General features: G+C 34.5%; 1 protein-coding gene across 1 annotated transcript; it reads right to left on the reverse strand.

The window, feature by feature from the left end:
- Nucleotides 1-8,693: 8,693 nt before the first annotated feature.
- On the reverse strand, nt 8,694-11,601 carry LOC144563041 (uncharacterized). Its single transcript, XM_078312409.1, is given in 7 exon segments — nt 8,694-8,918; nt 9,067-9,118; nt 9,634-9,721; nt 9,724-9,798; nt 10,446-10,677; nt 10,760-10,976; nt 11,579-11,601. Coding segments are annotated over 7 exon segments (912 nt in total).
- Between the last annotated feature and the right edge of the window lie 3,749 nt (nt 11,602-15,350).

The raw sequence follows: 15,350 nt of genomic DNA on the forward strand, positions 1-15,350 counted from the left end.
ATGCTACCATGCTATGCATAGCATAGAGCCCCTCCAAAAAATGTAAAATTTGGTCCCAAAATACATATTAATATAGAGAACAAGATGAACGGTTCGGATCGACCGTTAGAATTTTGAAAAATCGAAATTCAAAGCGTTGCATGGAGGGGCTCTATGCTAGGCATATCATGCTAGCATATTCCTAATTAACTTCATTCTTCTTAAACTTAAGTAGCAACCAAACATGACTTTTAGGAGCTTAAAATGTGCTTCTACTTCTTTTACTCTCGTCATCTTGTACTAATTTTGTTGTTGAGAATATATAATAGGTTAAACCTCCTCTTTGAAAGAAAAAAAAATTCAAGAAGCAAATTTCTTATGGACTTGATTTTATTTTTTTATCATCCATAGCTGTTGTGCGAAATACAGTTAATTTTTTAAATAAGTTCTATACATAATTGGGCAAGAAAATGATATCAAAGGTACCGCATTAACTTTAAACATCATTGTTACTTGCAACTTGAATTTCGAAACATCATAACTCATCAATGATATTTTTTTAATTATTTCATTTGCTATAGATTTACAAAGCGATGACGTCAGCTTGAATGGAAACTAGGTGCTGTTGTGTTGTTTACTTTACCTTGTTTGGATGGAGAGTAGAGGAAGGAATGAGAGGTAAATAATAGAAGATAATGGAATGGAATATAAATGAAGATTAACATATTTAATCTCTTCGTGTTTGGATAATTAATGAGAGAAAATATATTTAACTTTTTTTTTCGTCTTATTTCTTGTTTGGTTGATTAAAATTTAGAAGGTTAATGAAAAATTCGGTGACTGTTGTAGGTTTGAGGAAAAAATTTTGTACGAGAATTATATATGTAAGATATAGGGTTGAGTATTTGTGTCATTTTTTCTAAAAATATTTGTAATAAAATTTCTTTCCATCCGTTACACTCCAATTTGGGAGGGAAACCAATTCTATTAATTATAATGATACAAAGTTAAACCTTTCACCTCCTGTACCCTTCACCTCCGACATAATTTTATCAACCAAACACGATTCAACAAAAAGTTTTTATTCATTTCCATTCCCTCCCTCCCTGTACTCTCCATCCAAACAAGGTTAAGTGAAGATCTGAATTATAACTGGAGAAGGTTTCATTTGCTAAACTTTTGAAAGAAGGAATAATAAGTTACGTATAATTAATACATGATTTTCTTCACTCAAAAAAATTAATACATGATTTTCATCAAACACGGTTTACAAAATTTATTTACCAAACAAACCTGATGCAATGGTTCATGTCACTGATTAAAAGAAATTTACCAGAAGAAAATTGAGAAATTCATAAAGAGGAGGAGAAAAAAAGAAAAAAAAAAGTGAAGAGAAGAGAGAGAGAGAGAGAGGAGAATATTGGCAGCTACTGTCAATATTTCAAAAAAGAGAGAGAGAGAGGAGAAACAAAGGTTGCATACTTGCATGTGAAGCCCATAAAAAATGATCATAAGAGAAGGTATGGGTTTGGGCTTGGACTTCCATCCAATCCTTCCCAGTCTTTTAATCCCACATTGTACGGCCACATACAACAATACAGTCATATAATGTGGCGAGTCAGAGGAGGCCATTAATTTACATAAGTTATTATTTATATAAATTATATAAAAAATATAGGGTAGTGGATTAATTGTAGGAACATTTGTATCCATAGAAGCAACTGGAAATTTTCTTCCATTTCTTCAGGCCATTGTAAAAAACGGATGTTTAGGCCCAATTAAACAACCGATTAGTCGTTGGTGGCGATCAAATCATCACGGATTTTTCCGACTAATTAGTCGATAATTTCTGGTTATGGCCCATTATTCTTGATTAATCACTTGGCGATCCCTGTCTGTCTGACGAGCACATACCGTTATTTACATCACTGCTTCAGGCAATTTGGAAGGATCTGATTTTTTTTTTTTTTGAATTCTTTAAGATTCACCGTACCACTCAAGTTATGCCACAGAAAATTATATTATTTTCAATTCCATCAATTATCTTATATTATTTTTAAATACTTTATATAAATAAAAAATTATGATTAATTTATTATTACCTCCGGATTCAGAGAAATGCCATAAGGTGGCTGCACTTGTATCAGTCACAGAGAATCTGGTTCTACTATAAAAGCTCCTTTTAAACGAGAAGATTTGGACTAAACGGATAAAAATTGATAAATTGGTCTTTGGCTCAAAAACGGGAAAAAAGCTCCTAGATTGCACAATTCACATTTATAGGCCTTTTGTTCTGTTCTTCCCAAATATACCTTGATGTTTACTTTGCTTTAAAGTCTATATTAATTTGCATCAAAGAATCTTTTGCAATAATTACATCTTTAGATTGAAATAGAGCCAACAATTTTTTCATGAATCCGATTCAACATTTACCCTTTTCCACAATGAAAAAAACACATTCAATTGCTTGTGTGATAGAACATGACAATTGGTACAGTGAAAGAGAATGTGCTCCAGGGAAAGATTCTTTGAATGTGGAGGATGTGATGAAGAAATCCATTGATTGGTACCAGAAATTGCCAAATTGAGTATGCTATAAATTTGTTGCTTTTCTGATTTGATTGTACCCTCATGTATATCAACATCAATCATATATTCTTTTATTTGTATTATTCCATCACCATGTGCCTTTTCAGATGTGTTGATATTGTTCATGACCTAATCAAGTAACAAATGAAAAATATAATTTGTATGTATATGTAGCATAGGGTTTTCTAATGATTTTATCCAAGTTCCAAAATCTGAAAAATCCTAATTTGAATTCACAACTTTTAGCATTGGTTCTGTGCCACTTATTGATCTCAGTTTCAACCCGGTCGGGTTCGGAACCAAATTAGACCCAATGAGGTTCCGACTCAGATTGGTCTCGATTGATTTTAAGCGTATTTCGTACCAAAATTATGCTTTCTTGATACACCGGGCCATAATAAAACTCAAATTCAAATCAACTTGAATTCTAATATGAAATTGTGCAAATGTGAATTATATACACAAGGTGATTATTCAAGTATATGATTATTAAATTTTTATGAATTCAAATTCATGATCTGCTTATCCTCAGAGACAAAAAAATCCATCAAATTCTGATTTTTGATCAGAGAGCAGGGAATGTGTAACGCTTGTAAATTTACAGGTAACATGGCACACTCATTACATACCTCAGCTACATCATAAATGATTTTCTTCTTATTTTTTTGCCATTGCCAGGTACAATCATGATTTGCATATGTATTAATGATTCCAGATTTAAATGTTCTCCAATACAAGTTTCTCCATATTTTGTTTCCACTCGGAGCTATAACTAAGAAACTTTGTTCTTCTTTTTGATAAACATAACTAATCTGCACACACATCTGGCCTGATAAATAATTTAGCATATTTTCGGGGCCTGGTGGACTTCTTTCAGTGGTCTTGGGCCGAACTATTTGATTTAGATTAATTGTACGGCCCATTTAGAACGGAAGGTTCTTTTGGGCTTTGATTGTAGACATTATTACTACTCCGTTGCTGGTTTGCAGTCTATTCGGTTAGTATATAAATATTTTACGATATAATTTTTTAAGACACACACAGTTAGACTACGAATATACCCCTTGCTTCGATCAAATAGTTAGACTATGAACCTCTAATTTTGAACTTAAAAGAAAAAAAATAAGAATTTTGATGCACAGTAAGACGTAAAAGCAAGTGGTGAGATATTATCGTGGTCGTATACGTATCGAGAATATTACAATTTGCGAAACAGAAAGTAAATAATATGCACAAAAAGACTTTTGCCAAAAAAAAAAAAAATGAAACAAGAGATCAAATTCAATTTGTTAATATTACAATTCATTATAACTCAACTGACCATAAAAAACTAAAAATGAGCAATAAAATTTACCAGCACCATTTTTTTTTGGTACGTAGGTGGAATATCATAGCAGTACTGAAACTGTTCAACATAGTGTCAAAAATTGATACAAATTTCTAACTAGTTCAGAAATAAAGGTACCATCTGCTCAAGCATAGAGATGCTCTCTAGGCTGTTCTCATATGGTCTCACAAGAAATTGTACAACCCGGCCAAAAAATCATTGCCATAAGGCTTATTTCGTAATTCAAGGAGATGTCATGGTTCTCATGTAGCATGAGATAATACGGTGATAAAGACTGTTCAACATGCTTTCAAATGTGATATGAATTGTGTTATAAATATAATGATAGAGATATAAGGATGTTGCTCAAATAACGTATTTAGTCGACTCCAATTTCTTATTTAATCAGAATTCATGTAAATTTATTAGTGACAGATTATAAATAGAACTAAAATGAGAATAGAAGATATAACGGACATGTAGCATGTCTTCATTTATAAATGTTATTCTTAAGAATTTGTAGATATAAATATATAGAGTGATGAAAATAAAAGCATGAACCAACCTAATCACACCTTACTTGTGATTAATTGGATCGAATACATGAATCATCAAAATATATACTTGAACCTACCTACCAAAATCACACTTTAGTTTCATGGTCGTTCTTTTTCATCTTGTTTGAGCATTGCTCTGTTTTTTTAATAATATATTTATTTAGTTATTTTTTTATGAGGTTGGCTACTCTACTTATATAAGCATATGAGACATATGCATATAAGTAATTTTTGTGTTTTCAAAGTTCAAATAGTCGATTTGAAGCGCTTAACATGTTCTCCATATTAAAATATGTTTGAAGATCAAATTTTACATTTTTTGGAAAATCTTGTACTAATTTTTTAGAATTTTCCAAAACAGTGTTTCAATGGTAAAAAAAATAATAAAAAAACTGAAAAACTGTTTTGAAACACCGTTTTGAAAAATGCTCTTTTGAGGGAGAGGGTAAACGATGAAGAAGACCAGATTGATGATGCTGTTACAGTTTTACCGAAAGGATAAGAGACTTGAATTAACCTTCTTCTAGTTCACAGACCGTGCAACTTCTGTGACGGCGAGGGATGACCGGGATACGTACGAGAGTTTTAAGGATAATTCAATACATAATATTAAGGCTTTCTTATAACGATGCTAATTTCCGTTTCTTTGCAAAACATATACATTATTTCTGTCAGAAACAGAGGGTTATAATGGCAACAACAGCTAGCTGTCAGATTGATGGTTAATGGATTTGAAAGGTCAGCTGACCCGTTATACAGACAGTAACACCCACTAATAGAACAGCTGAACACCCCGAGACCAGCTGCTTTTTAAAAAGATAAAATTTCTGCTTGTATAAAAATTAATGTATCCATGTGATTGGAACCTCACGTCAATCGGTTCTGTTTTTGCTCATTGTAATGGCAGCTTCTAGCGAGTTAGGTACATGAGTTGTTATTCTCAGGCTCATCTTATACGGGCAACTAATTTGGGAAGCTAACAGGTGTGATAAGTCTAACAGAAAAAAGAAGAAAAGACGCAAAATTTTCTCGTGAAGTCGATTATAACACATGTACTAAACACAGAAACGAAAGCATGTATTTTACTATTACATGGAAATTAAAATTCTTCTCATATCAATCTGACAGTAAATCAATTGGGTGAAGTGTAAAGCGAGTATGCAGAAACAAATATAATTTTGTTTTTATCAGTACTTTCTTCCGTTTAAATAATTTCATAGACCATCTATCACAATTGCATAGTATGTTAAATTGAATTCATCTAAACTCCAGCAGACTTTTGGAACAGAAGCAACTTCTTTAGTGTGTGTTCATCAGCAAATAAAAACCTTTTACATAAACAGACCACAACAAAATAAATAAAAAAACACTGATATCAGCAACTTATATATACATCAGCTTCCAAGATCTAACTGGTACACACACATGCATCTGCGTGAGCGTACACACATACATGTAACTTTATTCTATTACATAGAGAAGGCTCACGAGATTATCTGATTGATAATAAAAAGCATCAACCGATCACATCAAGAAGAAATCATGAAAAACTCAGCATATGATAATTGTTCCAATGATACATCTAATTTATTTAATTTTCATTAATAGAAAGACACAAAAGGAAGCTGTCATTTATATACATTTTCTCAATCCAACAGCTTTGTCTAAAGTCAACATTTATGCATTAGAATTTATCTAACCGCAATTAAAACAGGTAACTGAATATAGCCCAAAACTTGAAAGTATTACTACTAGCTCATTCTCTAACATAACTATGCTAAAAGCCTAAAACTACGCAGTAAATCCAAGGAATCTACCTACAAAACTTCTCTTTGATCCTTGACTGCACTATAAACAAAGAAAATTAGAAATAACTGAATCTTCTATTTTGTGTTGCTAGCTATCAAGGCATAGAGTTCATCCATTATATTTTCTAATCTTTGATGCTCTTGCCTGAGTATTTCTTCCTCTTCCAAGTTGGACGGGGCAGTGTTGTTACTGTCGTTGTTGCTTGTGTTCACTTCCATCCTTTTCTGGGTAGCCTTCTGTCCAGGGTGTGGATCCATTTCTAACCCATTGTCTGGCAAGCTTCTTTTTAATGTCTTGAAACTGTTTGAATTTACACACACTTCCATATCAGAGACTGGAACCCACTTGTCTTGGCTCTCTAAAAATTAGGTAAACAGATTCATTAGTTTATTATTCAAAGATTCATGAAGTACTTTAGCTAGTTAGGTTTAATAAATGATTGCTTAGCAGAGGAGGGCGGGACTGATAATTCCCTTGATAATTCCCTTTTGGGCGAACCCGTCTCTACCGTGTTTGGAGTTGTAACTACACGGACCCGATTTGGAAGTAGCATAGAGGGCTACAGGGTTCGGAGAAGAAGGAAGAGAAGAGGAATTACCACCCGATTGAGCTTGAAGGAGAATTTCATAGCTTTGAAGCATTGCCTGGAGTTCATTGAAGGAGAGATGATCCTTCATGGTCGCTGCAATGACAAACGAATTGAAGTCCGAACCTAGGCCACAGAGCACCTGGAGAACAAGTTCATCATTGGTAACAGGATGACCAATGAAGGCGAGCTCATCAGCGATAGAACGCATCTTCTGACAATAGTCAGAGCAGCTCAATCCTTCTTTAGTCATGGTTTGGAGGGAGCTTTGGAGCTCAGATAAACGTGCCCAGGAGGTGGAAGAAAATGACTGCTGAAGGGACTTCCAAAGTTCTGCGGCGGAGGTGCAAGAAACAACCTGCCCTAGAATATTGTCAGATATAGACGATCTCATCCAGCTTAGAATGTGCTGATCTTGCCAATGCCAGTGAGAAAATCTAGGATTAGTGTGCTGTGAGCCATCAACTGTCAACTGCACAGAAGGAGGATCTTCAGTAAGATATCGGTACAAGCCATGGCCATGAAGAACAGGGGTAATCTCAGATTTCCAGGCTAAGAAATTGCTTCGATTCAGTTTTGTAGAGATAGGAATGTTCAAGATCACAATTGGATCAAGAGGGATTGTAGTGGACATGTTTGAATTCGACTCAGGGAGAGTAGAATCAGGGAGGGTAGAATTATTGGGAGATGAATTGAGAGACATAGCTCTGATAAAGTACAATGCTGTGAAATGAAGGGAAGGGTAGAAAGAAATGAAGAATTGAATCTTTATTCATTTTCTTGAATTGTAATGTACAATGCTGCGAGTATATATAGACTACACTTTCCAATTACATCATCAGTCAACCTATGGTTTAGAAACCTTAATCACAGTTAACCACTAACTAACTATCCAACAGCTTCGTAACAAACTAACATTGCCTAACTGCCTAACTAACTATCCACAGCAGCTTGCTGTGTGTAGGCGCTAATATCTCCTTTACTAACCAAATGATGTTAGTACTTAGTAGTGAAGACTGCCACTGACCTTGCCGGAAGTTTTTCTCTATGATTCTTAAATGATATTTCCAGCGCTGCCCGACATGATTCTTTCTCACTGCATATATAGTGGACAAATTTTAAAAGGGAAAAATTATTGTGTGAATTGCAATTCTGATGAAATGAAAACCCTAAACAGTACATACTAGCTATACCATGGTTGATATTTTACCCTCTTTTGTAAACGTAATTCAATAGAAGTAGATGATGGTTACCATATTGAACCCTAGAAAGTACATAATTCTCTCATGCTGCATACATCTGACTTATATTGAACAAATTAACGGACTACAACCAGGCCAAGCGATGTATTTTCATATTCAAATAGACTGACAAACCAAATTCCAAAAGTATTTGTGGCTTTATTGTAGGCAGCACTATCTACTATTCTAATCTAAACCCCATAATTTTTTTTTTTTCAGGTGAGTACTATAATCTGAGCAAATTGTATAAGCTCCTTCCTTGAGCAAATTACTTCTTCAATAACGGAAGAATATCACAGTGTGGGAACAATAAACCAACAAATAAAGGGAAAAACTGACACTACAAATCCTAAATTATTCATCAGTTAAAACAAAATATTGACAGGAGGTAGAAATTGACGCACCTGGCGTTGCATTTTGACGCAGCTGAGGAGAAGGCAGTGCGCGGACTTGGCAAAAAGAGGTGAGAAAATCATGAAGCAAATCAGACAGTTCCGAGCGGGTATCGGACTGATTTGGGTCCGATGCGCAACAGACCGATTTGGGTTTGTGCCCATCAGACCATGGTTTGACTATTAACTATTAATGGTTTGACTAGGCCTCGATCAAGCAGGTAATCCTTTGAACTGAAAAATTATTGAACTTGCCTGAGTAATGTCAGGCCATGCATCTGGACTTGAAGCCAGCATGTCTCTAATGAGATTAACAATAGAAGGGCTATACTTTGGTGAATCTGGAATGCAGTAGTTCCCGTTTGGAACTTGTAACTTCGACTCGCCATCAAATGCTGACTGTAGGTAGCATATTCTGTACATGAGACAAACCAGAGCCTGACATGAAAAAGAAAAAAGTTAACCTTTTTTGATCCTTATAAAATCCAATTGAAGTGAGACTTCCACTGTAGATAAACTATGAGCCAATTATTGACCAGGGATAGTTAAGCATAATATAACCACATCATGGAAAATGTTAACTTACCCAAATATCTACATTCTCGCTGATAACCTCCTTCCTATAGAGGTCCCACATCAAGAATTCAAGTTTGTTCAAGACAATAGATTAAAGGGAATAATGTAGAAAATATGTAGTTATGAAGGACAACAGAAAAAAAAAAAATTACTCAAAAAAACCCTTCATGTTTCAACCAATTTTTTCGGTGTTTAGACTTTGAAATATAAAATTGCAGTCCTCAAATGTTTCATTTGGATCATTTTGATGCTTAAGAATTAAATGCATCACCCTAATAAAGACTCGCCGACAAACATTAAAAAAAAAGACCATATTCTAGGAAGTACTATACAACTGAAATGTCAGCTAAGGAAAAATCAAAATAACAAAAAGCTTGAGAATTAAAGGTCTCATGTGATTTACTAAAGTGAATAAGAAAATCTCTTATGATTAAATGTTAACGTTACACTTTGATCAATATCTCTGATAATCCTAATACACAGAAACAGAAAATACCAAAATAGAAAGTAGCCAGAAACTTAAAGGACCTATTGTAAATTTTTTCCTTGGGAGAAAGATTACGAGGAGGGACCAACCTCAGGGGCTCTATAGGCAGGAGTTGTATGCCCCCTTATATTGTCCTCTTCAATTCCCATCTCCACAGGCCTATCAAATACTTTATGTTTGTTGAAGCACTACCAAAATCACACAACTTCCAAGCACAATCTACCCCGAGGAGAACATTTTCAACCTTTAAATCCCAACAAATAGAAGGAATTGAGTCAAACAATTAGATTAGATATACACTATAGTACAGATATTCAGGATCTGAAAGTTTCAAATTTAAACAGTTTCTCATGTTGAATCCAAAACTTGAGGAGGCATCTATGCTACTAAATTACTAATAAATTATTATGCTCTTAGCGCTTGAAGTTGAAGGCATTCTTTACTACATTGATCCCCAAGTTTTAAACTTACCTGGCCTTAACGACTGGATGATTTCAACAAGGATATTCCTCAATGTATATTGTTCCTTTGTGTTTGGATTTTTCTTACTATTGGGCTCAAAGATGAATCATGCATTTTCATGAGAGCGCACACATATTAAGCAAAAATAAGAATAATCCAAGCTAAGATTGGACAATTGAGATTAGTTTTCCACTGAAGTATAGCCAAACCAGTATTATAACATTCAATCAGGTTATTAATTCGTGCCGCCTTAGACCTCCCCAAAAATTGAAGTGAAAGTGTGAAACAGTAACTGCTCTGAAGTGCAACTCAGCAGAACAACCATTGTTCATTTGTTTTTCCTATATTGGTCATACTGATACCAAAATTAAACTCTTGATCACTCTCAAGGAAGCAAGTAAACATTCAAATGCACATCACCTGAGAAGAACACGCATACCTATGAGCCATTGGGGGAGACTGACAATGCATGGCGAACACGGCATTACACACATCCCGAAAGATCAACACAACCTTTTTCTCTTCAAAGTACGCGCTCCCTCCTCTAGTCTCCAAAACCGATACCAACGACTTGTCACAGAATTCCATCAACAACATTGCTTGCTTCCCTGCTTCTCCCCATGTCAAGCACAGCTTCGCATAAATTGGCCAATTTGAGTGATTTAGTACGAACTGGAAAGTTGAATAGAAATCAGAAATGAAATTGGATTTGAAATGAAGGAGAATCTTACCAGGCAATTGAAGCGGAGGCAACCAAAGCTGGAGGTGTAGTTCCGCGGTAGACTGAGAAGTAGCTGTTGTACGAGCAGAAAGGGAAGCGGAGAAGCAGAAGAGATAAGTGGTTAAATTGGGGCCTCTCGGAGGTGGAGGTAACAGAGCATGAAAAAGCAGGAGGAGCCCAGCGCGCGAAAACAGAAGGTAAGGAAGCGGAGGGAAAGTTGTTATTAAGCAAATATATCTTCAAAATTCTCCTACATAGTACAATAAATAGCCACAACATATAAAAAAGGTTCTAGAATAAGCATGTGTTATTAAGCAGTTGCAGTATGTTATATATGGTTTGATAGAATTAATAAAATCGTAACGTATTTAGCAATTGGAATACAAACAATTAAGAATCCATAAATTTAAAATAAAATAGCAAATTAATTTAAATCTTATAGTGACGACATTGTTAGGCGGAAGTGTAAATACTAATTTTTAATGGTTTTTTTTATACGTGATGATGGCGATTTTAGACGTTTTTTTTTTTAATTCTCTCTTTCTTTAAATTAAATGGACGAAGTTTTTAGGATGAGGTGCGTCCAAATAAGAGAAAAATGATTTAATAATTTTGAGGCAACATTTGAGACCAGTATAATTTAATAATAGTGATATGAATATTTTTTTTTTATCAAAATTTATGTCTTTTCATTAATTATGTAAATGAAATTGATGCACAGTAATAATATAGACCCCATAATAAAATAAAAACTAACATAGTTTTGTTCTTTTTATCATTTTTGTTTAAAAAATGTAAAATATAAAGTTTAAAATTTGAAAATCCATATTATTGTTAAAAAAATAATCAAACCCAACTGCCTCGCCCCACTCCATTTGTATCCCATTTTATTGTGTGATGTCTATTATTTGCAGACAAAAAAATACGGGTGCTTTAATACCTGGTACCAAATCCTAGTCCTGAGATTTATGTGATATGTGTTATTAATCATGCTTGTCTTTAATAGCGTCATAGGTTTTTAAAGGTCTCAATGAATCTGTAACTACTCTTTCTTACCTTACAAAAATCTAGAATAATAATTAAAATTGTACAAAAATATGTAATTTTGAGTAATTATAAGGACTCAAATTGATAAAAAAAAGTATTTATTAGCTCTTTCTATCTGTGTTTTTTAAGTCTAAATTGTGTAATAACCAATAACTCTTGTTTGGTAGATTATTAGGGGCAGGAATTTCCTGCCCTCATATTAATCTGGCCGTTCAATTTACTTTGAGATCCGTGTTGTGATTAAGCGTTTGATGAAACAGAAAACTCCTCCGTTAACTCTGTTTTCCTTCTGACTAATCTCTCCTTCTCTCCTTCCTCTCCATCTCTCGTTCTCTCCTGTGCTCACTCGCTCTCCCAGTCGCAGTCCTTCTCACTCCCCGAGCCACACCACTTCTCGCTCAGACGCGCTGCATTCTCCCAGTTGAGCCTTGGCTCAGCGTGGTCTCTCTCGCCTCGCTCTCTTCTCTCACCTCTTTCTTTCAATCCACCGACTTTGCGCAGATTCTCTCACTAGATCTCTCAGCTCCTCTCGCTCAGGTGCACTATCTCTCTCTCTCTGAGTTGCTCTGAGTTGTGATGCTGTTTTATTTTGTGGTAAATTGGTACTGTTTTTATCACCGTACTAACAATACCAGTTAGTAAATAAGTGGTACTCTTTTTATTTTGTGGTAAATTCTCATCTATGTACCTCATCTTTCAATCTACTAAAGCTCGTATCTTTACATATGAACTGTTATGCTAGTCACTACATAGAACCTCAAGTAACCATAATAGATCAGGGAGTTGGTGAACCTGCAGCTTATGGTACCAATACAACATACTAAAAGGAACAACGCAGCACTAATCCAGCACCAAAATTAACAAAGCATAGAGAAGAAATTTAATCGAGATGTTTGCTGTTTACTCAAATGAAAGAGATGGAGAGGAGAAACGCAGGAGAGGAAGGAGACAATGAGAGGGATCAGATATGGAGAGAAGAAACGCAGGAGAGGAAGGAGACAATGAGAGGGATCAGATATGGAGAGAAGAAACGCAGGAGAGGAAGGAGACAATGAGAGAGATCAGATATGGAGAGAAGAAACGTAGGAGATGAAGGAGAGAACGAGAGAGAGAGAGAGAGAGAGATGGAGAGGAGGGAGAAAACGAGAGATTAGTTGGAAGGAAAAAAAAAGAGCTAACGGAGGAGTTTCTAAGTTTTCCGTTTCATCAAACACTTCATCACAGCGTAGATCTGAAAGTAAATTGAACGGCTAGATTAATATGAGGGCAGGATTTTCCTGCCCATAAGGGGGCAGGTGATTCGATTCCGATTATTAGTGATATTAAGTAATCAAATGTTTAATTGCTTAATTTCACAAAGGATAAGAGGTTTTAGTCTGGAGGCTAGACCTTTACATTTCTCTTTCAAAAAAATAATCATATGTTTGGATTTAATCATCTTTGAAAGTAATTAGATGTTTTGATATGATCATCGATGAGGGGCATTATCAGGAGCGAAACTAGAAAATTTAGATACGATGTTAGATGATAAATAAGTATCATTTAATTTTATTTTATATGAAAAATTTCAATTCATAGAGATGGCTTAGCGGCCTTTTCCTTGAACTATGTTCTGCCCATGGACATTTTTGTTGGATATAATGGGAATTAGCCCTCAGCTAATAGTTGATATACAGCGTTGGGTATCAAGAATTCAATATCAAGCTATAAATGGCGAGCTGTGGCCCAGAGACTCCCTGCTCCTATACGAATAATTATGTTATTCTGTGCATGCTGCCATGCTGGCAATTGTGTAACAGTTGGCAAAAACAAAAATAAGCTGGATTGATCTGAACTTCCCTTCTCACATCTCTAGGTTGTTCCGCCGCATTTTATCAAGGGGAGCAACGCGCTTTCCTCGCATATCAGAGAAATAAATTTTGTTATTCTTTTATTATTCTTTCAATTTTTTCCTGTTTTAATGGTCAAAATTGAAAGCTTAGGAGTGTCATATCAGTGAGAATTTTGTCAAAGAGAAATCAAAGAAAGGTGAAGAACATTCTGAGCTTGTCTCCATACTCGCCTTACATACTGCCATAGAAACAGTACGTGCACACTCGATTCCTTCATGTTCTGATTACACGTGACACATTCACTGCTACACAGCTTCTATGATCCCATCTGGATTTCGAACCCACGACCTCTAACATAGAGACTATGTGCTTTTGCCGCCAGATCAAATTAATGCTAGTTCTCTATTAGGAAGGAATTAGACTTAATAAGGGGCAATAGAGTGCAATATAATTTTGTAAATATTTTTAATTATAAGTATATTATTACAATATTCTTAAAAAGATCATAATATAAAAAGTATTTTTTTTTTCTTTAATTGGGCATTCGTTGACCATCAGATTTGCTATGTGATAAATTAATTTAAATAAAAAGAAACATATCACATGATCAGAAAAACAGAGAGAGTGGAACCAACTGCCATTATGAGTGAATAAATTGATGTGTCGAAGTTTAAAACAGGTCAATTTACACATGATTCCTCTTTCCAAAGTCGTCAACTTATTTATAATCTATATTTTCCTATGGCTTGATTTAAGTTGTAGGCTGTGCTGATTTTATTGTCTGAAAATTTTCTGATTGGGTCAAGATTCTCACGTGCATGCCTCTAGTCTGACAATTCAAATATGTTTATCATTTTTATTTTAAATAAAAAGTGATAAAGTCTAATACAATGATTTGTGCAATGGGTCATTTCATTGAAGATCTTAGATAGGAAAAACGTAAACAATCTCTCTGTTGGGAAAGATATGTTGATCTGAATTTGATTCTCTTCTTTGCATAGTGCTGGAGTCAGATTTTCGAATTATAATATCATGATATTTTACTCTGAATTATAGAGTAAATCATATATATATATACAAAAAAGCTAAAATAAAATAAAAGTCAATTGACGTCCATTTCATCTACTTAAGTCCGCCCCGTCTTGCTTTTGTTCTTACTCCGTCTTTTGTATTTCTTTTATATGATTTTTTGATTCAACTCTTGTTCAGGCGTGTCATGCATGTGTCTGTGTCCGACACGTGTTTGACACAAGGACACTCTTATTTTGAGACATGTATGTGCTATATATGTCTGCAAAAATGACAACAAACAAGGGTAGATGAAGATATCAAAACATTATTATGCCATTTTATTTTTCATAAGAAGATAGTTAAATTATAAGGGTTGCTAAGTATCCTTTGAGACAAATCGTAAGAATTTTCATTCAAAATAAAATTCATTTTTTACTTTAAGGACGTGTTTGACGTTTCTAGTGGGAATATGAATTGAAAAATTACTGTTCACGTTGGAAAAAAAAATCCAATCTGAGTGAATTTTTTTTTCCCACGTGAATAGTATCACGCCGAACAAACCCTAAGATACATGTAGAATTCATTTTTCTAATAAAAATTATGCGTCAAAAATTGTAAGGACGAGACATGATAATTTGTTACGAATAAGATTATTATCCTTATATTATATCTATTACTTTGTTTTTTAAATTTTAGCAGATGGAGACGGTTTCATTTTAATACTATGAATTCAG

The sequence above is a fragment of the Carex rostrata genome, chromosome 12 (genome assembly GCF_964058835.1).
Source record: "Carex rostrata chromosome 12, lpCarRost1.2, whole genome shotgun sequence".
Classification (NCBI taxonomy): Eukaryota; Viridiplantae; Streptophyta; class Magnoliopsida; order Poales; family Cyperaceae; genus Carex; species Carex rostrata.